The 27,945-nt window shown below is 37.3% G+C and overlaps 1 protein-coding gene across 2 annotated transcripts in view; it reads left to right on the top strand.

The window, feature by feature from the left end:
• Positions 1-23,077, top strand: part of RAD23B (RAD23 homolog B, nucleotide excision repair protein) — a 46,121-nt gene extending 23,044 nt beyond the window's left edge. The window contains exons 5-10 of one of the 2 annotated variants that reach the window (XM_077965368.1): positions 4,490-4,545; positions 11,450-11,577; positions 14,357-14,492; positions 16,057-16,184; positions 16,989-17,159; positions 21,722-23,077. In XM_077965368.1, coding sequence (XP_077821494.1) covers positions 4,490-4,545; positions 11,450-11,577; positions 14,357-14,492; positions 16,057-16,184; positions 16,989-17,159; positions 21,722-21,835 — 733 coding nt within the window. In that variant the 3' untranslated portion in view covers positions 21,836-23,077. The remainder of the gene's footprint in view (positions 1-4,489; positions 4,546-11,449; positions 11,578-14,356; positions 14,493-16,056; positions 16,185-16,988; positions 17,160-21,721) is intronic. The other variant, NM_001261788.1, reaches the window with a different exon arrangement.
• The last annotated feature ends 4,868 nt before the right edge of the window (positions 23,078-27,945 follow it).

The raw sequence follows: 27,945 nt of genomic DNA, 5'->3' as shown, positions 1-27,945 counted from the left end.
TTGATTATTGTTTTGATTAAACTATCTACTATGTTAAGCCATTTTTAAACGTTTGACTAAAACATATGCTATGTCTATTTTGATAGTTTGCTAAGGAGAATATAAGTACAAATTTTCATAATCAGATTTCTGTACTCTGTTGATTTGGGCAGGGTGGGGTGCAGTGGGAAGGAGAGAGCAGGTGAAAATCATTTTTTAGTAGAAACGTTAGGAAATACAAATAACCAAAATGAGTCAAGGATTATAACATGACATTGCCACCCTAATCATCATTTGTACTTGATCTGTATTCTTTGTGGTCATTGTCATATATATCATAAGCATCCTTCCATGTTAGTAAATCTTTCTAGTAGTTTATACATTGTGATTGGTTCTGACATTTGTTAGCTCTTGAAACCTGAACCTATGGATTATTTCAATTTTTCACTGTTGTATCTGTATCTTTGAACTTGTGTGGAAATTCAAGCTTCTGCCTGTGTAGATATTTAGGGGAAAAGGGGAAAAGAGTGTTGGGATACTTGAGGAGCAAGAAATAATTTCTTGTGGGAAGTTGACAGCAGAGACACCTCAACTAAGTGGCTACTTAGGCAGTTAGGATTATTGAGCAGTTTAAGACAAGATTTTTTTTTTTTTTCCTCCCCAGATGATCAGGTAAATTGACCAAATGCTTAAGTCAGAGAGGTCTCTTGGTTGGAAATCATTCAGCACAATTCCTTGATCTAAGAGCATGAGTTATATTATGACCAGCCTTCACTGGCACTACAGCTGTTTGTGCTTTGTGACTTAGAGCAACTCAGGACCTCAGAGGTAGTAGTTATATGATCCTTGCAGTCAGAATCAGACACAGTGGAAAACTGCAGTGACTGGAAGGGTTAACAGACATGGAAAGGGGTTAAGATATATATGACAATGATCAGAAAGATATAGTTGTGATCCTTCATTTTAGTGTTCTGCCTTTGAGTGTGGTTTCTGTGTCTGACTTAGTCAACCGTGTTTGGAGGAGTCTGAGCCACCGGATTCATTGCTTACTCAGGGGTCTCTTTCTAAAGAATTGATTCCCTAAGAAGATAACACGGGTTTAGGCAATAAAATATTTGCGCTGTTACTTGCCTAGAACACTGCTTTAAGTATTCTGTGACACCATTGCCTAACTTGATCCATCTTTCCCATGTACAACTAGAAATGCATTCAACCATCTTATCCTAGTGGATACCACGTACAGTCAGGTTAAGCTGTTACATCACAGAGCTGTTGATCAGGTCTGTGTGTGAGAGGGAACTTAGAAATTTAAAAAATTGGTTCACCAAAGCACTTAAATATTGCAAACTTAATACATCTTAAGTCAATCGGCACAGTACATCTTATTCTTTTAATTGCTTTAAGCTCCTTTAAAAAAACTTAGTGTGAGAATTTTAAAGTTGATCAATACATTTTAATGTACTAATGCCATAGATTTAAATTTGTTTCCTCATTAACTCTTTTTTTTTTTTTTTTTTTTTTTTTTTTGAGACAGAGTCTCGCTCTGTCACCCAGGCTAGAGTGCAGTGGCATGATCGTGGCTCACTGCAGTCTCCACCTCCCGGGTTCAAGCGATTCTCCTGTCTCAGCCTCCTGAGTAGCTGGGATTACAGGTGTGAGCCACCACGCCCAGCCCATTAACTCTACTTTTATTTTCTTCCCGGAGTTGCAGTTTTACTTAACGTTATTCTAAAAAGAGCCAGGATTATCTTTTCAGACCTACAAAAGTTGCATAAGTAACTTGATGGTCAGTGATCCCGGAAAGCAGACACTAGAGTTTCTTAGTTGGACTTTGTATACCAACTGCTTATTCTTATTTCTGAAAATTTTACCTCAGAGAAATATAGAAAGAGAGGAATGAGAGAAACTCAGAAAACAAGCTGCTTAAATGTGTCTTAGTTCCTTTATCTTTGCTGGAAAATATCTACTGTCCTGTGAAACACAAAACCTAGTGAATAATTATCAGGAGATAAGCTGATAAGAGTTTGTGGAGTGTCGGGAAGTCTGTTTGTTATTAGGGGTTTGTTTCTTTAGGTCAATTTTGTTCTTTTAAAAATTGTCTATTACAGTGCAAATTCCACTTGATATCTACCTGAGAGGAACTGCACTTGTGCCCATGACCGTATTGTTTGTAATTAAAGGACAAATTGGAATCCTAAATTGACCTGTGGTTTATTCATAGTAGAGAACAGGACTACTCAAAGTGTAGTTGTCAGTAGGCCGCATCAGCATCACTGGGAGTGTGTTTGACGTGAATTCTTGGGCCACCCTGGACCTGTAAATCAGAATTATCTGGGATTGGATCCCAGAAATCAGCAAGCCCTCCTGGTGAATACTTGGGATTCTTGAAATTTGTAAAATTTGAGAAACTCTGCTAACTGATACTGCAAGACAGTTAAAGTATGTACTATATAAGCATGTTAAATAAGTGTGGTTTTGAGGCTTTGTTATTGAGTGAAAAAAGCAGGTTGCAAAAGAGTATAGGTGATAACCATAAACCAGACAAAACCCATAAACAACATCGTACATTTTCTGTGGGTATGCATGTTAATGTGTAGAAGAGAAGTAGGCAAGCGTTGACATATAACTCATGAGTGGTTTCCTCTGTGGTTGGAGAGGGGAGAAGTAGTGAGACAGAATCAAGATTAAAGAGTAGTGGTTAAAGTATAAGTACACCCAGTCTTATCTGTGGTGTTTAAAGAGAACTTTTTAAAGACAATGTGTGATAATAGTGTAAATTATTCTAAGGGAGACGAGTCTTCCCGGATTTTAAAATGTGTTATACAGTAGTGATTAAAACAGTTTGGAATGGCTCATATTACAAAGATTGGTCAGGGAAATCAACAGTAGCTTAGAAATAGACGCAAATAGATAGAGGAACTTAATAGAAAATAAAGATACAATTTCAGAACAATGTGGGGAAAATGCTGTTGAGATCTCATCATCTGGAATGAAAAAAGAATACTATACACCTGCAAAAATAAATTATAGATAGATATGGATTTAATGCAAAAGAAAAGCCATAAACTAATGGAGAACAAGGGAACGAAAGAATAATCTTCACTTTGCGAAGTCATTCCTAAGCAAGACAACAACAACAACAAAAAAAGTTGTAACAGGAAAGATTGATAAATTTGACTACAGAAAGAATTTAAATGCAGGAAACCAAAGTACGCATTCCTTAATAAGAGCTTAATTTGGTCTTTTAAATGGAATACTGTGCATCTGTGGGAAGAAATTGAAGTAGATTTGATTGTGGCGACATAGAATGATTGTTAAGTTAAAAAACACAAAAGCTTAAAAAACAAACAAAGTAAGACGCAAATTGTTATTCTTTTAAATAGAAATTGGTGTCATAGGGGTGGTCTCTGCGTTGGGGTAGGAAAAATTTAGTTTTTATATATTGTGCTTTTTGAAATTTTATTTTCTCTGCATTAGTTTTACAGTATATTTAATGAAGAACTTAAAAATTATACCAAAGGATTATATTAATCATAATATTCATATTGGGTGTTATGATGCCAGGCACTTTGCTAAGCAGTCTACTAGTGTAGCCCTACCCACAACACTCTGGAGTATATGATACTATCATTGACCATTGTACTGATGAAGAAACAGGCTTAGAAAGGTTCAGTAATTTACGAATCCAAACTTGGGTTTTCTGCTCTTACTATATACTACCAAGGGCTTTGTCAGAACTGAAATATAATGGGTGTTTTTTTTAATTGAGACTCAGGTCTAAGTGTTTATGCGTGTCTGCTTTAATTTAAACTTGCAACTACTACCTTTACCACTGTTGTAAACTTAAGTTTATTTTTCTTTGGCCTGCTCTTCATGGTCTTTCATAATTTTCTTTTATTGCAGACTTCTCTGTAGTTTCCCAACAGAAACTTAATCTTTTTACACTGATTTTCATTACATTCAAACTTGGATTTAACCCATATCTACCTTTTTTGCATATGCTATATTTCTTTATTTGAATGTCTTCTTTCAGTGTCCTCGTTCAGAACTTATCTGTAAGATCTCATTATGTAAAGACTATAGCCTAATTTGGTTTCTTCATGTGCTATTTTACTATATACTGCTTTTGATATTTCTTCTGGTGTGACTTGATTTATAAATTATTTAACTTCTCATGTAAATTACTTCAGGTAAATAATTGTGCATTATCTTTTTTGTATTCAATAGACAGATGCTGTCTGTTAGGATATTATTTTATATATTTTGACATTTAAAATGATGGATTCTCAGAATAGGAGGAGTACCAAGATTGAAAATTTTTCCCAAACCACAAATGTTGTAGATAAAGCTTTTGGATTTAATCTAGAAGAGACAGTTTAAATACTTTAGTCAGACTTTTATATTTAATTAAAATCAAAGAATCTGTTTACAAATTGGATAGTTACTAAACTAATGTAAATTAAATTGTATATACTTTTTAAAATGTGATTGTTCTAAAATCCTTTTACAGTACATCGGGAGATTCTTCTCGATCAAACCTTTTTGAAGATGCAACGAGTGCACTTGGTAAGTATCTACTTTTCCTTGTAAACAACCTGTAAAGAGATAGGTAAGAGGCTTCACTTTTCTAGATCGTGATAAAAGTGTTAATAATTTGCATGGTTATTTATAATCACGCTGTAAAATGATTGAATTAAGTAATTCAATTAAGTGTTACTAAAGACTTTTAAATTAATATTTATGTATTGAGTTATTTAAAACTTGCTCTGAGTTGAGCATACTTGGTTAAAGCAAATAAATTTCCATTTTCCAGATGGAAATTTTCAATGTGATCCTAACATGGTTGATCTGTGTATGTATGGGTTTATTACAAAGGGTCTTTGAAATGGGTATGACATTTTTCTAGATCTGTCTCACACTTCATGTGTATTCACCTTCAGACTTAATTCCAACTTGATGGCACTGTACATTCCCATCTATATCATGTTGCTTGCATTGGCTTGCAGCAAAAATGCTTTTTTATCCCAACTTTGACCTGCTGAATAATGCCTTTCCATCTCCCATCACTCCAGTCTATCAAAATGAAGCACCTTTTTTTTTTCTCCCATTGTAGCATCTCTGATATAGTTCCTGCTAATTACTGGTTTATTGGCTGGCAACTCCATTCCTACTGTTTGGTACTCTTAAATGGCAGGGAGGGAGAAAGCGAGGAATAGGTAGAAACAGCAGCTTTGGTGCAGTACAGGCTCTGGATTCCTGCTTAGCTTCTACAGCAGCAGAGTTCCAGCAGCAGTACCACCTCCTAGCATCTGAGTTGGTTCTCTGACCTAGTTGAGCTGGAACTCCGTGATGCCCTCGTTGCCATGGAAAATGGCATGTACATGTAGTAGCAAAACAGTAGTTTAAATTATCTAAGATTGCCTGGGTGTGCCAACCCCAGATTTTCATCTTTGAGGAACAGTGTCCTAAAACACTCTGCTGTCAAATACAGTATGAGTTAGTCTCCAGCCAGGAAAACAGAAACCACTCTATTTCAAACAGGGAAAGGCTTAATCTTAGGAAATTGTTAGGAATTGGAAGGGCTGGAGAATAGGATTACCCAGAGATCAGTAAACTGTCTGTGGCCTCGGGGCTGGAGCCAGCTGGCACTTGTGGCTAATGGTGCTGAAGGCTCTGGCTGTGGTCACTGCTGCTGCAGCTGTAATGCATTGATGCTCCTGAATGGGAGCCTGGGAGGCCATGCTGTAGCTGCTGCTGCTACACTCAAGCCTCTGTGACTATGTCTTACTTCCCATTCTCAACTTTATGGTGTCGGGATCCCTCTACATTTTCATCTTTAATTTACCCAAGTCTCTATGTTGATTCCTGCTTTTTTATTTTATTCTGATTTATCTTGTTGCTGCACAAATTAACCTTGCTTCTTTAAACTTTCCTTCTTTGGCTTCTGTGACACCACTCTTCCTGATCCATACCTCAGGCTCTTCCTTCTCAAGCTTTTCTTTTCTTTTCTTTCTTTTTTTTTTTTTTTTTTTTTTTGAGATGTAGTCTCGCTCTCTCGCCCAGATTGGAGTGCAGTGGCGTGATCTTGGGTCACTGCAACCTCCACCTCCCGGGTTCAAGCAATTCTCCTGCCTCAGCCTCCTGTGTAGCTGGGATTACAGGCACGTGCCACCACGCCTGGCTAATTTTGTGTATTTTTAGTAGTGACGGGGTTTCACTGTGTTAGTCAGGATGGTCTCAATCTCCTGGCCTTGTAATCTGCCCGCCTCGGCCTCCCGAAGTACTGGGATTACAGGCGTGAGCCACAACTACCGGCCAGTTAATTCATTTTAGTTTACCTGACTTAAATGTATGAGTTTTCTATGGTTCCATTCTAGGTCATAGTTCAGACTATGGGAATGACCAATACCATCCATATACTATGTAGATTCCCCAAATTATAGCTGCAGTACAGATCTCCCTCTGAACTCCCAAACTCGTATCTTGACATTGTCAACTAGAAAACTTAGAACCTCCATGACTTTAGGTTTCAAACTGACTCATTTTTTATTCCCCAGTCTGAGTCTTTCCTTTTGTTCCCTTCTTAATTGTACCATCTGTCATTCATCCACCCTCTGCCTCTTTTGGCCCAGTAAGTCTGTTTCTTTTCCTTTCTCTCCTCTCCCCTCTGACCTCTCTTCTTCCTTCCTCCTTCCCCCTTCCACTTCCTCCCATCATTCCACAGTTACTAATGACTCCCTCTCTTAAAGTCTCTGGAATATTTGTTTCCCCTGTCATTTAGTTGCCTTAGTTCGGGTCCTTATTTCACTTATACTCTTGCATTATCCTTATCCACCTGGTCTGCCTCTTCCTTACTAGAGTGTATTTTCTAAAAAGCAACTCTGATGGGGTCTTTGTTAATTCCTTTAATAGTTCCTCATGACCTAGAAAGTAAGTCCAGAGCTTATTCTTTTTAATTTTTAAAATTTGTATATATTTAGAGAGTACAAGTGCAGATTTCTTACATGCATATATTACGTGGTGGTGAAGTTTGGGCTTTTAGTGTAGCCATCACCTGAATAATGAACATTTATTGTACCAAAAAGGAAATTTTTGAACCCACACTCCACTCCCTACCTTTTGTCGTTTCCAGTGTGTATTATTCCATTCTATATGATGTGTGCCTATGGTTCAGCTCCAACTTGTGAGGACATGTGGTATTTGACTGTTTCTGAGTTATTTCATTTAGGATAGTGGCCTCCATAGTTCTATCCATGTTGCTGTAAAAAAAGACATGATTTTATTATTTTTGATGGGGGAGTACTTTTACACACACACACCCCATTTTCTTTATCTCATCCTCCATTTAATGATTCCATATCTTTACTATTGTGAATAATGCCATGATTAACATACAAGTGCAGGTATCTTTTTGATATAATGATTTATTTCCCTTTGGGTATATACATAGTAGTGGAATTTCTGGATTAAATGATAGTTCTGTTTTTAAGTTCTTTGAGAAATTTCCGTGCTGTTTTCCATCAAGGATATACTAATTGACATTCCCGCCAGCAGTATGTAAGCATTCTATTTGCTTCGCATCCTTGCCTGACATCTGGTGTGACGTGGGACATCTCATTGTGGTTTTAATTTGCATTTCTCTGATGATTAGTGATGTTGAGCATTTTTTCATGTTTGTTGGCCACTTGTATGTCTTCTTTTGAAAAATGTCCAGTCATGGTTTTTGCCCACTTTTTAATGGGGTTATTTGGTTTTTTCTTGATGTTGAAGTTCTAGATAATAACACTTTGTTAGATTTCCTATGCCAGTGTCCAGAAGAGTTTTTCTAGGTTTTCTTCTCGGTTTTTTGTAGTTTCAGGTCTTAATATTTAGGCCTTAATCTGTTTTGAGTTAGCTTTTGTGTTTGATGAGAATTCTGGGTCTAGTTTCATTCTTCTAAATGTGGCTATCCAATTTCCCAGCACTGTTTGTTGAATGGGGTGTCCTTTCCCCCGTGCATGTTTTTGTTGACTTTGTTGAAGATCAATTTGGTTGTAGGGTATGCGGCTTTATTTCTGGGTTCTCTATTCTGTTCCATTGATCGATGAGTCTGTTTTTATACCAGTACCATGCTGTTTTGATTACAGTAGCCTGGTAATAGTATTTGAAGTCAGGTAATATGATCAAAGCTTATTCTGAATGGCATATATAAAGTTCTTCATCACCACCTCTTTGGCCTCATTACTCTGTTTCTTGTCCAGTCTCTCTCGTTTTGTTTGTTTGTTTGTTTGTTTGTTTGACTCACTCTCTGTCTTTGTCACCCAGGCTGGAGTGCAGTGGCGCAGGCTCAGCTCACTGCAATCTCCGCCTCCTGGGTTCAAGAAATTCTCCTGCCTCAGCCTTCCAAATAGCTGGGATTACAGGCACCTGCCACCATGCCCAGCTAATTTTTGTGTTTTTAGTAGATACGGAATTTCACGTTGGCCACGCTGGTCTTGAACACCTGACCTTAGGTGATTCGCCCACCTCGGCCTCCCAAAGTGCTGGGATTACAGGTGTGAGCCACCATGCCAGCCTCTCTAGTTCTTTTTACAAGTCATTTGCCTTTGGACTTTTAAGATCTAAAAAGTATCACACTGCTGATAGGTATTTTTTGAGATTCTATAATTTAACTAGGAAACATGATTTTAGGAGTCATAGTATAATGATTAGATGTGGAGACTTCACTATCAGCCTGTGTTTGTTTGTATCTCTGCACCATGACAATACTTTGACTTTTTTTTTTTTTTTTTTGGAGACAAAGAGTCTTGCTCTTTCACCAGGCTGGAGTGCAGTGGCATGATCTTGGCTCACTGCAGTCTCTGCTTCCGGGGTTCAAGCAGTTCTCCTGCCTCAGCCTCCTGAGTAGGTGGGACTACAGGCACGTGCCGCCGTGCCCAGATAATTTGTTTGTATTTTTAGTAAAGATGGGATTTCACCATGTTGACCAGGATGGTCTTGATCTCCTGATCTCGTTATCTGCCCGCCTCAGCCTCCCAAGTGCTGGGGTTACAGGTGTGAGCCACCACGCCTGGCCTTTACCAAATTATTAATCTCTCCAAGCTGTAACCTCCTTATCTTTTAAAGGAGTTGAAATTAAACCTTTCTTATGAAGTAGAGAGGACTAAAAGAAAAACACCATGTTGAAATAGTGCAGTTCTGGTTTTCTGTAGCTCTTAATTTCAGTTGTATTGATACTGATTTCTGTATCTGGGAATTGGGTTACTGAAAGTGTATTGCTACTTGAGTTGCTTTGTGCTCGAATTATATCAGTAGATAAGAAAATGAATAATTAAAAATTATTGTTTTATGAGATGGGAAAAGGAAAGTCATTGTTTTAAACAAGATATCAAATGATTAATCTTTTTGTGATATTTAGGGGTTTTTTAGCTATTAAACACCTTTATTTGGAAAGTTCTGCAGAAAAAAATTATTTATTCAACGGATACTCGGTGTCAGCTGTGTATCAGGGAAATATGCAAAATGGCATGGTTTTCTGCACAAACTTGCATTCAGTTGGGGCAAGAAAAAAATAATGAAACTTTAAAAGAAAAAAAGATAAATGATATTAAGAACACAAAGGGCGTCCCTAAAGAAAAAACAGAAGGCTACCTGGGATGGCTAGGCAATACCTTTTAAATATAGAACTGAAGCATGTTGAAGGAACCAGCCATCTAAAGATAGCTGGTGTTGTGTAAAGGCCCTGAGGCAGGAAAAGGTGTGGCCTGCTGAAATAACACCGGGAAGATGAGTGTGGTGGGTGGAGCATTGTTGAGGGCTGGGAGCCAGAAATTAGATGGGGGGTTTTGTGTGTGTGTGTGTGTGTGTGTGTGTGTGTTGACTTTTGCAACTGGCTGAAGAGTAGATTGTAGATATGGAGACAAGAGTTGGAAATGTTGTAATCCCATGTACAGACTGTTGTGGGCTTGTCTTCAGTGTTGACAGTAGAGAATGAAGAGATGGGTTTGGGGTGTAATTTAGAGATAGAACTTACGAGGTATGCTGGTAAATGAGGTGTGGAAGGAAGAGGAAAAGGAACTGAAATCCCCAGGGTTTTTGTTCAAGCACTTAGGAGGTGAATAGAGGTGTCATTTATTTAAAGAGAGCAAACAGATAATGGTGGGACACATTTGAGAGGGAAATCTGAATTGCAATTAGTTGAGGAATGAGTGGAATGTGAGAAAATGGACATGTGTTCAATAGCTGTGGCTGTGATGGGAAGAGAGCAGATGGTTCCTCAAAGAGGAATTAAGATGAAGTCAAAGGAGGGAGGTGTGTTTTTGTTTTAGGGTGAAATATAGGACATAGTTAACTACTGATCCAGGATAATTACACAGAGGGGGAAAGGTGTTGGTGGAGAAGAGAGGATAACCAAATCCAGTTTGGTAATGGTCCCCAGAACACAAGCGGAAGAGACGATAGTTTTAAGTAAGGTAAGTTTATGAGGAAAATAACTTTCATTTATTCAGAGTGTTGTCTGTGCTGAGAGGAGGGAGCATAGGAGTCTGTAAGAAGTGACTTGTTGGAATATTAGCGCTTAGGGCATTTTACCAACTTTGTATAGTGTACAAGATTTTAACTTTCTAGCTCCTAACCTCTTTCCCCACTGTTTTAGTTATATAAGGTATCAAAGGGAAACTGAACTTGTTGCATCAGAGTTGATGGTTTGAAATGCCATCCCTTCCCCAGCATGTTTTCAGAATTCAGTGTCTCTTCTTACCAGTTGCCTTCTTTGACCTCCTGATTCTCCCTTCCCTTTGTACCTCATTTTTCTGTTATACTCTGAAACGTATTATATGAGTTTCCTGTTGCTACTGTAGTAAGTTAACACAAACTTAATGGTGTAGAACAACACAGATTAACTATCTTCTAGTACTGTAGGTTAGAAGTGAGACACAGGGCTCACTGTACTAAAATTAGGGAGCTGGAGTTCCTTTTTGGAGACTCCAGGGAAGAATTTTTGTCCTGATCCTGTCCAGTTTCTAGAGACTGTTCACATACCTTGGCTGGTAGCCCCTTTCTCCATCTTCAAAGGCAACAGCATAACATCTCTCATCCTGGTTTTGTCTCCTCCTCCTCACACCTGTTTCTCTGACCTTCTCACCGGCCTCCTCCTACTGTTCTTAAGGATTCATGTCATTATGCTGGACACACTTAGATAATCCGGAATGAGGTCTCTATCTTAAAGTCAGCTGATTAGCAACCTTAATTTTATCTATAACCTCAATTTCCCTTTGCCATGTAGCCTATTTATAGGTTCTAGGAATCAAACCGGAGGGCATCTTTGGGGGACCATTACCTACTACATGTATGTTGTAATTTATACTGTTACTCATCTTTGTATTCCTAGCACAGTTGTGCCTGAAATGTTGTATACATGAATCAAGAAATGTATAGAGAATGCTTATTTATTAAATGTTCCTTTTCTTTCCCCTCCACCCTCCCTTTTTAGTGACGGGTCAGTCTTACGAGAATATGGTAACTGAGATCATGTCAATGGGCTATGAACGAGAGCAAGTAATTGCAGCCCTGAGAGCCAGTTTCAACAACCCTGACAGAGCAGTGGAGTATCTTTTAATGGTGAGAAACATGTTTTACTTTACTTCATTCTAGTTGTTTAAGATCAAAATCTCAAAGAAACAGATTTTAAAGGACCACTTCACCTGTATGATATATGCTAGATGATACACAGTGCTTTTTTTTCTAGTATGTTTGTATTTTGTGTTAATAAAATGTAACCTTTTTTAATATAGTGGTCCAGCATTGTAGTAGCTTTTTAGGTACCACTGTGCATGAATTATTAAGAACAAACATTTTAAGCTTGAGAATTCGGGCCAAATTCTTTTGCTTATACTATGTATATATCTGTAATAAGTTGCGAGCTTTTTAAAATCTGGGAAATTTCACATATAAGTACAGATTTCTGGTTTATCTGGACAACTTTGGATCCCAGATTTTTGCAAGGGATTAAGGAAAATATTTTAGATCATAGAATCTAATTCATTATCCTCTGATTCACTCTGTTACCAATGTAACATCACGCATTTAACGAATGATGTTACTTACCTGGTTCCGTTAGCATTTGAATTTGTTTTTATAGTCAGTAGGAGTTGAGGGACTTTTTGAATAAGGTTTTCTTTTTTTACCGGTAATGGGAGTTTTTGAGAAATAGATTGTTGTGGACATTGACTGAAACACTTGGTATTAAGATGAAAGTCTGCTAGTTTTACAGATGTGACACAGGCTAAAGTAATTGAATTAACTTTTAAGAAATCTTCTATTCTATAATTGTCTGCTGTTTTGGAGTATTATCGAAGTCTGAATTGCCCTAAATACCATCTTAGAGTTTCTCTTTTTGTATCTTAGAGTTAACTCTTTTGGCAATTAATCCACAGTTTAACCCATTCCTTTATGTCTAGGTTGTCCTTTGTGTCTAAGTTGTACTTCTGTTAAAAATTCCTTTCAGGTAGCTGGCTAGTTTCAGAAGAGTCAGTTATAAGCCTCATAACTGTACTCTGCCTCCACCATTTATTTGCCCATGCATTTGGATGTGAAGTTCACAAAACCTTTTCTTAGCATATTATTTTATCTTTTTAAATTCACTTTTTCATTGTCTTCTTGAGTAGTGTCTTTAAATGCTGGCAGTTTATCCAGTTTTTTTGGAATTCTGGAATTAATTGTTGTGAATTTGTTTGGTGAGGGGTGCATACCCTAAACAGATTGTATAAAAGTATTAGCTTTTATGGAGTGGCTTTCATTTACACTTGATTTAGAATTCTGCATAAGTTCAACGGTATCAGTTATTGTGATCTAATGGATGTGGAGTTTTGATGTATAAAAAAAAAGAATCATTGTTACCAAAGTTGCCAAATGCTAAAACTGCTGTATAGCATCAAATGCAAATAAATAGATGAGTCATGAGTTCATCAAACATTTTATAACTAAAATGTTTTTTATATGTTTGCTGTTTGTTTCATAGACTGGAGGGGAAAAGTTGCCTTTAACTGTTACTAGTTAACAGATAAGGTGAATGGGTGGAAAGAAGAAATGTTGAGCACTTATCTAATAAGAGGCTATGTAACATGTGTGAGAATAGAGGTTGATCTGTAGCAATGAAGATTAACTTTTTAGTTTTATAAAACAGAATTTGATGGACCCTCTGGATCCTAAATTTGTATGTAGTTTGTTAGCACTTAAATAACTGACCATCTAAGTTAAGGGTTTGAAATGATGAACTCATTCAAAAACATTGGTTTTAATGCCTGGAGTGACATCTAATGCATGCAGCCATTTTCCTGCTGTGTTGCCCTTCATCCTTTATATGTTGTTGCTTTTGGCTTCTAGCTTATTAGGAAATGGAAGCATTTATCATCTTATTCAATTGTAATACTTGGTTCTTTATTTTCTTCTTTTCAAAAGCTATAAGAACTTGATAAAGACTTTTTTAAATTTTTAAATGACAAGTCTTATCAACCATGTGCATCAAAATAGATGTCCCAAAATATTTTAGTGCATGCAGTTTTAAGCTCTTAATAACTTTAAAAGATAAGTACTATAAACTTACAAAAGGCATCACCTAAAAACTAAATGGTTTCAGTTTATTTTAGATCAATTTTGTGCATTTTGAAAAATTAAATTTTTGGAAATACTTGAGTAGCTCATATTTATGAGATACTTTGACACTTTCTCAAAGAAACGCTTTATTCAAAAGTGTGTCAAATTTATGAGATAGTTTCTGAGTGACACTTACTCAGTTCCATGGATCAGTAGAGGAGATCCTCCTGCCTGACCGCTGTGTACCTGGTCTGTATCCATTAGATATTTTTTCCCCAGGAATCATTTCAGAACTGTCAAGTGTGCATCAAAAACTCTTTTTTTGGATTATCTTAAGCCCGGGTTGCAAATTCAATCCTTTTTGTTACTGAGTAACAGCTGATGAAGATTTCTAAGAAGTTAAAAAGTCAACTGAAGTAATAGCTGGCACAAAAACCTTTGGTTATGTTCAGTTTTAAGAAGGTACATGTATCAGTATTTTTCAGATTTGACGCCAATTACGTGTGCCTGGTAGGCATCTTATTGGACAACACAGGGAAAATTTCCATCATCATGGAAAGTTCTGCTGGACAGTGCTGCTTTGCATTATTACAGCAATGTGGGTTTTTCTATAATGCACACAGGTCATTTCTAATCTAATTTTAATCCATGCAGCTTAATAATCCTTTACTTTTAATTGAAGCAGACGTCTGTTTGATGCTTTTGAAAATCAGACAAGATGTTAAATAGACTATAAATCTTTTACTCTGTATAATATTAAATTTTGCCTGAAGGGATATCTTAAAGCTTGGAAATTCTGTTATAGGGAATCCCTGGAGATAGAGAAAGTCAGGCTGTGGTTGACCCCCCTCAAGCAGCTAGTACTGGGGCTCCTCAGTCTTCAGCAGTGGCTGCAGCTGCAGCAACTACGACAGCAACGACAACAACAACAAGTTCTGGAGGTAAAGTGGAATCTTTTGGATGGAGAAGGAATGGCCCTGAATTTTTACTGTAAAATGATTTAATCTGAAATACTTCAGAAATGAGGTTCATTCCCAGAGCAGCTGAATGCTTCATTAAGTTCTCTCTTCACTAATGTTTGAGAAAGGCCCAAAAGAAAGTCTCCCAAGTGGATGTAAAAGGTATCCTTGCTGATATTAAACATCAGTTGCAGTTTTGTCAGAGGGCATATTCTGTTTTATTTGTTTTAAGGAAAAGATGCTTTCCAGTTTGTATTTAGTGTTACTTTCTGATGCTGTTCAGAATGGTTTGCTCACTTTGTCTCGTAACTCTCTCCATAAATTTTACAAAGTGTATGTAATTTCAAAGCCAGCAGGATTTCACTAGTTAATACAACCAAGGAAATGAGACCTTGAGAGGTTTCAAACCTTGTATCTAGAGGAGAAAGCAGAGCTTGAATTGAAGTCTCCTTACTGGGGTACTGACCATACCCACACATTGCTATAGGTCTGACTACAGAGCAGAACCTGGAACCTGCGGTCGGCTTAGGATTTACGCAGTGTTCTCCTTCGTTCGTTCTTCTGTGTATTAATAAAGTAATATAAACTGTTGATCTTGAAAAGGCCATTCTTTTATGCATTTCCTAGCTCTGATTATGATAGTCACCTCTGGTTGACAGAGGTCACTCAGTGCTTTGTGTACAGTCTCCAGAGGACAGGCCTTTTGTTTGTTGTGATTCAGCATGGGAGTGGAAAGAGATGGCCACAGCTCTGCTTTGGATTTGGGGTTCTGTTCCTTTCAGCACTTATTAGGTAACATAGTCTCTAAGTCTCATTGCCTTCACCTATAAAGCTAGTATTATATGTGGAAGAATAAAAAACCCATGTGCTATGGTCATTTCAGCTTGAATGATTGTCTTCCTGAATAGGAAATTACAACATACATCTAAAAATTCTCTTTTCTTCATTAGTAATCTCAAAAACATAATTCCTTTATGTACGATTTTTGGTTTCCTATAGCATACCAGAGAAGTACCAGCACCCTGAAAAAGCCACAAGTTCTGTATTTTATATTTTATTTGGCATTACTAACATTTATTATTGTGAATGGATTTTAGACTGAAGAGTTTAGGTATATTAGTACTAGATTGCCATACAGCTTATAAAGTAGTGAGTTTTTGTTTTTGTTAGTTGTGGTGTATATTTTTCTTAGGAACTTTTAAGCAACAGGAATAACTTTTAGCACTTTTTATTTTGATAGAACACGCGTAGCGGACAAGTATCTAGGATTATTTTATAACATTGAGTGCCAAGGGCGATTATAGGCAAGTTTGGTTCATGTTACAGTCAGCGTTCTGCACTCCCTGCATTTGCTAATAGGAGTAATTTTTGCCGTATAAAACTTGCAAGTTGATATGGTCGGAAGATTTCATCATTATTTACTTCATTTATTACATCTGAGAAATCATTTTTTACTTGATAGTGTTTGCTGTGTAAATGTATTGTTTAACCACTCTTTGTATATGTATTTACTGCTTTTGTTTAAAAACGTTTATGTGTATTTTAGGACATCCCCTTGAATTTTTACGGAATCAACCTCAGTTTCAACAGATGAGACAAATTATTCAACAGAATCCTTCCCTGCTTCCAGCATTACTACAGCAGATAGGTCGAGAGAATCCTCAGTTACTTCAGGTGACTAATCAGTGTCAGTTTCACAAGTAGGTTAGAGTGTATCACATTTTGAAAAAGTCCATGAACGGTCCTTCCCCGCCTCAAATACAACTCTGTATTTGAGAATGGTGAATGTATTCTTCCAAGCTACACTTAGTAAAATATTGTAATCTGGATAGGTGTACTCAAATAACAGTTGGGATATAGAGGTTGGGTTAAATTAAGTTGACCAAATAATAATAAGTTTGGGAAACATTTTATATTTCCTTCTTGGAGATTCCCAGTAGACATTAATATGTTAAAGAATTTGGGAAGCTGTTTAACAAAGAAACTGCCTAACTTTAAATCACTTTTCACAAGCTTATTTCTTAGTTCCTTTTTCTTAGGAACTTCTAAGCAATAGGAACAACTTACTCTTAGAAAAAATAGGTGTGGGGCTTCTTTAATGCTCAGATCACCAAGTATTTTGAATTTTATACAGCATTTTAGTGCCCACTAGTGTGGAAGGTAAAAGTATATGCAAGTATAAAGAATAAGTTCTGTTCTTACAGTGCCACAGTAGTTTGCTTGTTTGTTTTTTAGCACAGGAGGCTCAGAGCCTTAAGAATTTGAATTTCTTCACTGTTTACTTTGCCCAAAAGTACTGCATTTCTTTACTAATGTACAAGAAATCACATCCTTCCAAAGACTGAATAATCCAGAATCCCTAAAATACTACGTTTGCAAAAGTGTAGCCTTTTCTCTTAGTAATATTTAGAATTCCTCTGTTCCTGTAGATGCTTAATATCAATGTATTATTTTTCTCTGTCATTCATGTCACCACAGCAAATTAGCCAACACCAGGAGCATTTTATTCAGATGTTAAATGAACCAGTTCAAGAAGCTGGTGGTCAAGGAGGAGGAGGTGGAGGTGGCAGTGGAGGAATTGCAGAAGCTGGAAGTGGTCATATGAACTACATTCAAGTAACGCCTCAGGAAAAAGAAGCTATAGAAAGGGTGAGTTTAAAACTTTAAAAAAGTTAGTTCTTGGCTGGGCTCACTCCTGTAATCCCAGCACTTCGGGAGGCCAAGGTGGGCGGATCACCTGAGGTCAGGAGTTCAAGACCAGCCTGGCCAACATGGTGAAACCTCATCTCTACTAAAAATACAAAAATTAGCTGGGAGTGGTGGCACGCACCTGTAATCTCAGCTACTTGTGAGACTGAGGCAAGAGAATTGCTTGAACCTGGGAGGCAGAGGTTGCAGTGAGCCAAGATTGCGCCACTGCACTCCAGCCTGGGCAACAGAGTGAGACTCTAAAAAATTCCTTAGTCACACTAGCCCCATTTCAAGTGCTCAGAAGTCACATGGGGTTAGTGGCTACTATTGGATAGAACCAATGTAGAACATTTTCATTTACTGGAGATAGTTCTGATGGACAGAGCCAAATAGAGCATTGCCCTATGGATTGCGGTAAAGATAGTCTCCTCTTAACCCTGTTCCGCCATCTTGTCTTCTGTGAAGCCAAAGGACAAGCAGTAAAGGTATAATTTTATTGCTGTGTTAAAATTCAAGAAGAAAAAGTCTTAGAAGTAAATACCCAATTCTAGATTTTTTTCGGGTTTTTATTTGTATTTATTTTTTATCTATATTAAACATCAGAAATCTGCTATCCTGATTCCAGTAACCTAGTTTTTATATCGTGATTAGTTATTCTTTTTCTCCCTCATTTTTACAATAAACAGGGAATCATAGTAATCATAATACTTGCCCTGTCTTATCTTACTAAGTGTTTTGACGTGGAAATCAGATAAAGTGCATATTAGTATGGCTTTCTAAGTAAGTTTTGAAATTGGGAAGTGTTAATTGTTCCCATTTTATTATTGTTTCCCAAGATTGTTTTGGCTGTTCTGGATCTTTTACATTCTTGCACAAATTTTAGCATCAGCTTGTCTGATTCCTGCAAAAAAAAAAAAAAATTCTGGTTGGGATCTTGATAGGGATTGTTTTATTCTATAGATGAAATTTGTGGAGTATTGCCATATTAATAATAAGATTTTTCTATAATTTCTTTCAGTAGTGTTCTGTAGTTTTCAGTGTAGAAGTTGTGCACTACTTTTTAAAAAATTATTCCTAGGTATTTTTATTCTTCTTGATGCTATTATAAATGGATTTTTCTCTTAATTTCATTTTCAGATTGTTCATTGTTAACTATATAAAAAGACAATTTAATTGTGTTTATTGATCTTTTATCTTAAAACCTTCTTGAACTCTTATTTATTCATTAAGTAGTTTGTGCATGTGTTCATTAGGATTTTCCATATACAAGGTCATGTCATCTGCAGATAGAGACAGTTTTACTTCTTTTCCAATATGGATACCTTTTATTTCTTTGTCTTGTCTAATTGCCCTATCTGGAGCCTCCAGTATATTATTAGACTAGCAAGAACCAACAACATCCTTGTCTGGTTCTTGATCTTAGGGGAAAGCATTCAGTCTTTCATCACTAAGTATGATGTTATCTGTGGGTTTTTTGTGGATGCCCTTTATGAGATTGAAGAAATTCCCTTCTATTCCTAGTTTGTTCATCAGAAAAAGGTGTTGGATTTTGTCAAATGTTTTTTTCTTTTTTTATTAAGATAATCATGTGATTTTTGTCCTTTAGTATGCTTTTATTACATTGATTGGTTTTTGTATGTCGAACCAACCTTGCATTTCTGGGATAAATTTTACTGGTCACAACGTATGATCCTTTTTATACGTTGCTGGATTTAGCCTGCTTGTATTTTGTTGAGGATTTTTGCATCTGTTCATAAGTCATATTGGTCTGTAGTTTTTTTTGTGATGTCTTTGAATTTGGTGTCTGGGTAATACTGGCCTCTTAGAGTAAGTTGGGATTTAATCTCTACTCTTCTGTTTTCTGGAAGTATTTATTAAGAATTGGTGTTAATTCTTTGAACAGTTGATAGAATTCATCAGTAGTCTGGGCCCGGGCTTTTCTTTTTGGGAAGTTTTGTGATTACTGATTCAGTCTCTTGTTACTTGTCTATTCTACTGTTCTGTTTCTTTTAGAGTCAGTTTTGGTGGTTTTTAACTTGGAATTTGTATATTTTATCTGAGTTGTCTAATTTGTTGGCATGCAGTTGTACATATTTCCTTATAATCATTTTCTTCTTTTGTTAAAGTAGTAATATTCCTGCATTTATTCCTGATTTTAGTAATTTGAGTCCTAAGATTTTTGTTTTTTCCCTTCAGTTTAGCTAAAGGTTTTAATTTTGTTGATTTTTTTTTTTTTAATGACAAAAATAACTTTGGGTTTTGTTGATTCTCCCTATTGTTTTTCTAGTCTTTTTTTTTTTTTTAAAGTCTCTCTAATGTTTATTTCCTTCTTGCTTGCTTTTAGTTTGTTCTTCCATTTTTAGATTAGGTTTAGTTTAGATCTTCTTTGTTTAGTTTTAGATTAGATTATTATCTATCTTTGTTAGGATAGATGTTTATAGCTATAATATTCCTTCCGTGTTTATGCTATAGCAGCATTCCATAGGTTTTAGTATGTTTTGCTTTCTTTAATCTCAAAATGTTTTTCAATTTCCCTTTTGGTTTCTAATTTAATTCATTTGTTATTTAGGATTGTGTTAATTTCTACAAGTTTATGAATTTCCCACATCATCTCCTTTTCTAAATTCATTCCATTATAATCAGAGAATATACTTTCAATACTTTTCAACTTTTTGAGGTTCGTTTTGTGGCCTAACATGGTATTTCTGAAGAATGTTCTATGTATACTGAAGAAGAATATAATGTAGTTCTTATTGTGGTCTATGAATACCTGATGATAGATCTAGTTTGTAGTCAAGTCTTCTTCCTTAGCTGTTTTATCTATTATTGAAGGTGGGGCTATAGATTTCTCTAACTATTATTGTTAATTACCATTTCTACCTTTTAATTCTCAGTTTTTATTTTATGTATTTTGTGGCTCTGTTATATATGTTTATAATTGTTGTGTCTTCCTGATCCTTTTTTATCATAAAATGCCTTTTGTTTATAGTAACAATTTTTATCTTAAATCTGTTTCATCTGATATAGTCATTCTAGCTCTTTTTTGGTTACCATTTGCATGGTATATACCTTTTTCGATCATTGTGTCTTTGAATCTTTAAATTGTGTGTTTTGTAGAAGCAGGCAGTTGGATTATACCCTTTACTTCACCTATCCTAGCTTTAATCTGGATAAAACCCAGATAACAAACGGATTTTTTAATTTCTTCTCCTTTCATAGATCAGTAGTTATTCGTGATGAATTCGGATTTTTGCCCAAATTTTAAGGGTCATTTCCGAATATAATCTAACAGCAGTCCTCAACCTTTTGGCACCAGGGACCAGTTTTGTAGAAGACCTTTTTTTCTACCAACAGAGGTGGAGTGGGCGCGGTGGTTTTGGGATGAAACTGTTCCACCTCCGATTATCAGGTATTAGTTAGGTTAGGAAGTGGGGCGGGGTGGTGGTTTGGGGCTGAAACTGTTCACCTCACATCATCAGGCATTTGTTAGGCTATCATACGGAGCACAGAACCCAGATCCCTCACATGCACAGTTCACAGTAAGGTTCATGCTCCTATGAGAATCTAATGCTGCCGCTGATACGAAAGGAGACGGAGCTCAGGTGGAATTCGAGTGATGGGGAGCAGCTGTAAATACAGATGAAACTTCACTTGCTCACCCACTGCTCACCACCTCCTGGGCGGCCCAGTTCCTAACAGGCCAATGGGTGGTGCCAGTTTGCGGTCTGGGGGTTTGGGACACATGATCTAACTCAAGGTGATTGAGACAATTGAGGAAGGTGACATTTGGCTGAGTTTTTAAAGGCTTTTAAAAGCAGTGAGTATTGTCACAAGTGGTTTTTAATAGACTAGGAAAATGAAATTAAGTAGCTAGTATTACCATTTAAAATGCTGTGACTGTTAAGCAGATAAAAATAGAACACTGTCTTTACTTCAAAATGTACCGTGTGTTATTACTACTAATTGGTCACCTAGTTTTCTAGTATGGAGTGTTGAATAAAGCAAGGAGATTGAGAGTGATGTTTGATCCAAATGAAAGACATTAGTTGGCATTAATAAATAAAACATTTGCTTTTAATTTACAAATAATTAGATGAGGTGGTTAAACTATACTCCAGGTACTCTCATCCTTATCTTCACTCTTAATATACTAAAAACCATTTGATTTACACATTTCTGTAGTCATTTATTTTTAAACCATAGGAATTAGCAACTAATGTTTAATTAGGCCAAAGAGTATTTGCATAGTATCTCTTAAGCTTTAACTAGAAAACAAAGACTTTTTTAGGCGATTAGTAAAGGAAAGGGTCTAGATTCCATCAAATCGCTTGGGTTGGGCAGTAAATCCATATTCAGATAGAGATGAATTCATGTAAAATTCTCAAGAGCTTTTTTGGGTTGCAGTATGTTTTTGAGTAATGATCTGTCTTTAGTGCTATGCTGGAATCTGTAATATGTAAGTAAATTAAATGTGCCATAATTGGTGTGTTGGATTTATATTTTTTTCCTTTTTCTTCCAGTTAAAGGCATTAGGATTTCCTGAAGGACTTGTGATACAAGCATATTTTGCTTGTGAGAAGAATGAGAATTTGGCTGCCAATTTTCTTCTACAGCAGAACTTTGATGAAGATTGAAAGGGACTTTTTTATATCTCACACTTCACACCAGTGCATTACACTAACTTGTTCACTGGATTGTCTGGGATGACTTGGGCTCATATCCACAATACTTGGTATAAGGTAGTAGATTGTTGGGGGTGGGGAGGGAGGGATCTAGGATATAGGGCAGGGATAAATACAGTGCATGTCTGCTTCAACTAGCAGATGCCGCAACTCCACACAGTGTGTAAAATATATACAACCAAAAAATCAGCTTTTGCAGGTCTTTATTTCTTCTGTAAAACAGTAGGTAACTTTTCTTAGGTTTCACTCTTTTTAGTGTACTAGATCCAGAAACTTAGTGTAATGCCCTGCTTTATATTTCTTTGACTTAACATTGGTTTCAGAAAGAATCTTAGCTACCTAGAATTTACAGTCTCTGTTTCATAGCAACACTGGATAATGGCTTTGTGAAATTAAAAGAATTTTTGTAGCGACTGTAAACAGAAATGCCAAATTATCAAAGGTTAATTGTTGCTGCTTCAAAAATAAGTATAAAATTAATGTGTAAGGAAGCCCATTCTTTCATGTTAAATACTTGGGGTGGGGGGGAGAAAGGGAACCTTTTCTTAAAATGAAAATAATTACTGCTATTTTAAAATTTCTTGATCATTGAATGTGAGACCCTTCTAACATGATTTGAGAAGCTGTACAAGTATAGGCAGAGTTATTTTCCTGTTTACATTTTTTTTTGTTTGTTTTGGGGAAAAATTGGTAGGTGTCTAATTACTGTTTACTTCATTGTTATATTGCAGTAAAAGTTTTAAAACAACCATTGCATGTTTGCTTTTGATGTATCCCTTTGTGAAATTAGCACTTTTGGGGCCAATGGAGAAATGCAGCATTCACTCTCCCTGTCTTTTCCCCTTCCCTCAGCAGAAATGTGTTTATCAGCAAGTCGTGAGTCAAACTGCTGCCTTTTTAAAAACCCACAAAATGCTGATTCAGTTCAAAATTAATGCAAATGTTTCAAAACTGGGTTTCTGATATTTGTAAATGTGTTTCTTTATTAGATAAGAGTGTATTACCATTAAAGTCATTAGTATAATATCGCTTTCAAAAAGAGATGGTAGAGAAAACTATAATCCAGCATCTTTTATTGCATTGGAAAGACTGGCAAAATCTTTTGGAAGGGTTGGGAGATGTGGCTGGAAAGTACTTTGGAAAATATACAATCAAGATATCTCATGGCATATTAAAAGAAAAATCTTAATAGCAGTGTTGGCTTTTATTTGGATTTTTTCATCTCAGTTTTTCCTTTGGAATCTCCTTCATTGGCATTGTTATTTGATCATAAACGGGGCAGATGTGTACTTGTTCAGTTTTTCAAATCTGTTTTCCTGAGTATAAATAAGAGTATTTAAAGAAATAATTTGGGTTGTTTTTGTTTTTGTTTCCTTTTTTTTTTGTTAACCATCTGATACTAAGATGATGAATTTGCACAGATTTCTCTCTGCATAATTTCTCAATATTTTTAGCACAGCATGGTGATGACTTTAAGGATTTACATCACGTACTCATAACCTATTTCTTATGAAAATAAATGAAACTGGCTGGGTATGGTGGCTAACACGTGTAATCCCAGCACTTTGGGAGGCCAAGGCGGGCAGATCACTTGAGGCCAGGAGTTCGAGACCAGCCTGACCATCATGGCAAAACCCCATCTATACTAAAAATACAAAAATTAGCCAGGCATGGTGGCGCACGCCTGTGGTCCCAGCTACTTGGGAGGCTGAGGCATGAGAATTGCTTGAACCCGGGAAATGAAGGTTGCAGTGAGCCGAGATCACACCACTGCCATAAACATGACAGGCTTTTGGACTTTGTATTACCTGTATGTTTTATAATGGATCATGCATAATTTCTCAGGAGAATAAAATGAGAATTCGTATATACGTTCATCATTCAAGTCAGAGCAATGAGTTGGGAAAAGAGGTGGCATTTCTGGTCGGATAATGGAATACTCTCATTTATTTTATGACATTCTCTGTCTACTCAGAGCATAGTGAAAACTGGAAACAAAAAAAAAACAGCAGCCTCCTCCTTGGAAAGTGACAGCAGAAGGTGGCATGGAGCTTTTGTCCTTGGACAACAAATCTGGATATACTAGGATTAATAATTATCGGAAGACAGCTCAGGCCAAGTTTTGATCGTTCCTTACAGTACTTTGTTTATCTGCTTCTTAAAGAATCAGCCAAGACACCATAAAAGAAATAGGCTTTTTGTGCCTTTTGCTGTTATTGTTTAATTTACAAACTGTTTTGGTAAATCTCTTAATGTAAGTAGCTGTTTGACTTTGGAATTTCGCATTTGAGGTATACTGTCATTTCTTGAAATCTTTTTCTTGTTTAGTTGCTCTGTGGGAAATGTGAGGAAGCCTAAGTTTGTATATGTAAATTTCTTATGCCATCCTCTAGTCAAATATTTTTTTTTCATTGTTTAAAAATACTGAAGTGTTCCAATATAATTTTTTCCTGTACTGGATGGCTAGGAGATCTAGAGAATTGATTATAAAATATTTTCAATACATCCAACATTGCACTTCTCATTTTTTAAATGATTCTGTCACATAGAATCAGATTGAAAGTTGACAATGCTTCTGTCACTGATACTTCTTTTTACTTCAGTAATTGGTGAGTGTATCACATAGGAGGCCCAGGCACTAGATTGACTTTACTGGGTCTCCTGGTGCTTTTCTCAGTCAACACAGAGATGGGATATTTGCTGGGATGTTAAGGTTAGTGAGGTCTTTTAGGGAATGCATAAAATTTCCATTGTTCCATACTTCTTGTCTGAAGCAGCCAGCCAAAGGCTGCTACAAAATGTTCTACTGAAAGTAAGCAGTTGCAGGCAATGAGTGTTCCTGACCCAGTCAGTTCTGGTGGATTCTCCAGCCATAAAGTTCAGTTGGCCTTCCCTGTCCATTTTCCCCATTTTTTCCTCCTAAGCCAAGGGCTGGCAAACTACAGCTTCATGAGTCAAATCTGTCTTATACCTGTTGTGTGGTCCATGAACTAAGAGTGATCTTTACATTTTTAAATGGTTTCAATTGTATATGTTTTTTATCACCTCAGCGTTTCAGTTTATATTTCAGTGTCCTTAAAAGTTTTATTGAAACACAGCCATGCTCATTTGTTTACATATTGTGTATAGCTACTTCTGCGCTACAGAGGTTTGCTGTTGGATAGCTGCAGCAGACTCTGTGGCCTGCAAAGCCTAAATAATCACTGTCCGGCCCTTTATAGCAAAAGTTTGGTGTCCCTGTTCAAAACCGACTAGTCTACGTAGACCTAAGTTATGTGATGCTTTTTATTCCTCTCCTGACATTCCTGGACTCTTGACTTCAGGTCTCAGCTGTAGTTCGGCTTCCATGTGACCATCACAGATCTTTACAGAGGAATGGTATAACCCCCATTGTCCACTCACAAAGGAGTGTTGTGAGCCTGATGTACTGGCCTGGTGGTATCTAAGTTACTCTTGGATGTTGCTACACTGTTTCTTATTTTTACAGTAGGATAATGAAGTCCATCACCACATTGTCAAAAGCATCTGGCATAGTGTGACAAGTCAACCAGAAAAGAAAAGCCAGATGAAAGCATCTGGAAATTCTTATGGCCTGGATTGGAGTTGGGGCAACAGGAGGAAGCGTCTTAACTGCAGCTGGAAGAAGAGAGTGGTGGAACCCTGGAGGGAGAAGTTACAGTAATTGAACCTGTTGTGGTGGGTGGGTGGGTAGCTTCCAGAACTGTGTACTTTGTGGATGGGAGGATGGAAAGGGGAGTGATGAGGCTAAGTGAAGGCTTGGATTTGCTAGCAAAAAGATACTGCACTGTCAGTAACATTTGGGGAACTGCAAGAACGGTTGCAAGTTGGTTGTAAAGAGCCTTCACTGTGGTGAAGTTAGATTTAGAAAGCGGTGGTCCCTCATGTAGGGTTTTCACTGTGGAGAGGAGGCTGGGAGGACCAAAGAAACGGATGACAAGTTTGCTTCCTGTGTGGTATGGTGCTGCAGATACCAACATGGTCTCTGCCATTGAGCTTGATGTACTGTAACAGTGGCCATTTTAATAGTAATGGATCCTTGACAGATCTAACCTAACTTGTCTTCCACGAGTACAAATTAGAAAAGTCATCCCAGACTTCTGCCTCATGTCTTAGTCATACTTTTTTTCATTCTTGTTGCCTTTGATGTATGCACTCCTCATCTTCCTATTCCAGAGCTTCCTAACTCGGCTTGCAGTAGGTATAGATGTTTAGAGATGGTGATTTTCCTCAGCCCATGAGGTCATCTTCAAGGCAGCTGGGGAACCTGGGCTCTAACCCCAGGCAACCTCATCTGTTTTCCCAGTGTGTTATACAAGTATCGTGTTTGCCATGTTGAAAATATCAGAAAGCTCTGTCCTACACGTCTAACTAACTTTCTAAATGAGCTTTGCATAAGTCAGGGTTCTCCCCAAAAAAAAAAAAAAAACAGGAAAGGAGATTTATTATGGAAATAGACTCATCTGATTATGGAGACCTAGCAGTCCTACAGTATGCTGTCTGCAAGCTGGAGAACCAGGAAAGGAACTGGTGTAGTTCAGTCCAAGATCAAAGGCCTGAGAAGGCCGAGGGAGGTGTTGGGTGCACTGGTGTAAGGCCCATGGTACCCAGAACAGGAGAAAGGGGATGTTCAACTCAAGCAAATCAACCCTTCCTCTGCGTTTTTTTTTGGGCCTTCAACAGAATGGATGACACCCACCTGCACTGGTGAAGGTGGGCATCATCCAGTAGATGTACTCTGGTCTGTTGATTGAAATGCTAAACTCCTCTGGAAACACCCTCACCTACACACCAGAAATACCGTTTTACCAGCTATCTGGGCATCCCTTCACCGAGTCAGGTGGACACAAAACTGTCAACAGGCTTCTCAGCTGTAAATGGCCCTAGTGTGCTGACCAGGACTGGAACTGCCAGTTGAGTTGCCACCTGAGGCTCCTGGGATGTTTGATACGGATAACTGGATTTGAATGTTGACAGCTTCCCCCTCTGTAAGTTTCAAAACTTTCAGAATTGTTTCAACACTGCTTTTGTTTGGCTGCACAATCATACAAGCCATATCGGTTTTGTTTGCACACAATAGCAGATTTGAGCACAATATATTGCTTCAAAATTCATTGAAAATTTGTCGAGAATATTTGGTGGTGGGACTATGTCTTAGAACAGCTTGGGGGTTCAGTTTTTTGTTTACTGAATGATTTTATGGACCCTGGAGTGATTTTTGCAGCTTAACATTTTAGTTCATTGTAGGCGTCTTTTGTTATTTTTTGCATAGGGAGCTGTCAGGCCTGCTTCTGCTTAACAGCATTTTGACTATAATTTTTATATTGTCTTCGGTTCTAAGGAAATTGCAAAGTTAAACTGTTTTTTAACCAATTCGTTACTTACTACTTAATTGTAAAATATTTTCAGTCATATCTTTAACTGTTGTAATTCAAGATGGTTTTATAATTTTTTTTTTTTTTTTTGAGACGGAGTCTTGCTCTGTCACCCAGGCTGGAGTGCAGTGGCCGGATCTCAGCTCACTGCAAGCTCCTCCTCTCGGGTTCACGCCATTCTCCTGCCTCAGCCTCCCGAGTAGCTGGGACTACAGGCACCCGCCACTTCGCCCGGCTAGTTTTTTGTATTTTTTAGTAGAGACGGGGTTTCACCGTGTTAGCCAGGATGGTCTTGATCTCCTGACCTCGTGATCCGCCCGTCTCGGCCTCCCAAAGTGCTGGGATTACAGGCTTGAGCCACCGCGCCCGGCCGGTTTTATAATTTTTATACCATATTTGCATTTTTGCAAAGAGCATTCCATTGGCAGTTTTTTCATACACAATTTCACACTTGGAGAAAAGTTGCAGGAACAGCACAAGAGCTCCCACATACCCCACCGCCACCTTAGAGAACCTTATAAAATTTTATACTTGCACCAACATTGTCCTCCAAGCAAAAGGGCCCGATCCAGGTTAACACACTGCGTTTGACTGCATTTAATGACTCTCCAGTTCACTTTCTCAGTCCCTCTCCCTCAATCTTTATGACCTTAACATTTTTTGAAGACT

The sequence above is a fragment of the Macaca mulatta genome, chromosome 15 (genome assembly GCF_049350105.2).
Source record: "Macaca mulatta isolate MMU2019108-1 chromosome 15, T2T-MMU8v2.0, whole genome shotgun sequence".
NCBI lineage: Eukaryota > Metazoa > Chordata > Mammalia > Primates > Cercopithecidae > Macaca > Macaca mulatta.
Note: the sequence above shows the minus strand (reverse complement) of the source record. Positions and strands in the feature narration are given on the sequence as shown.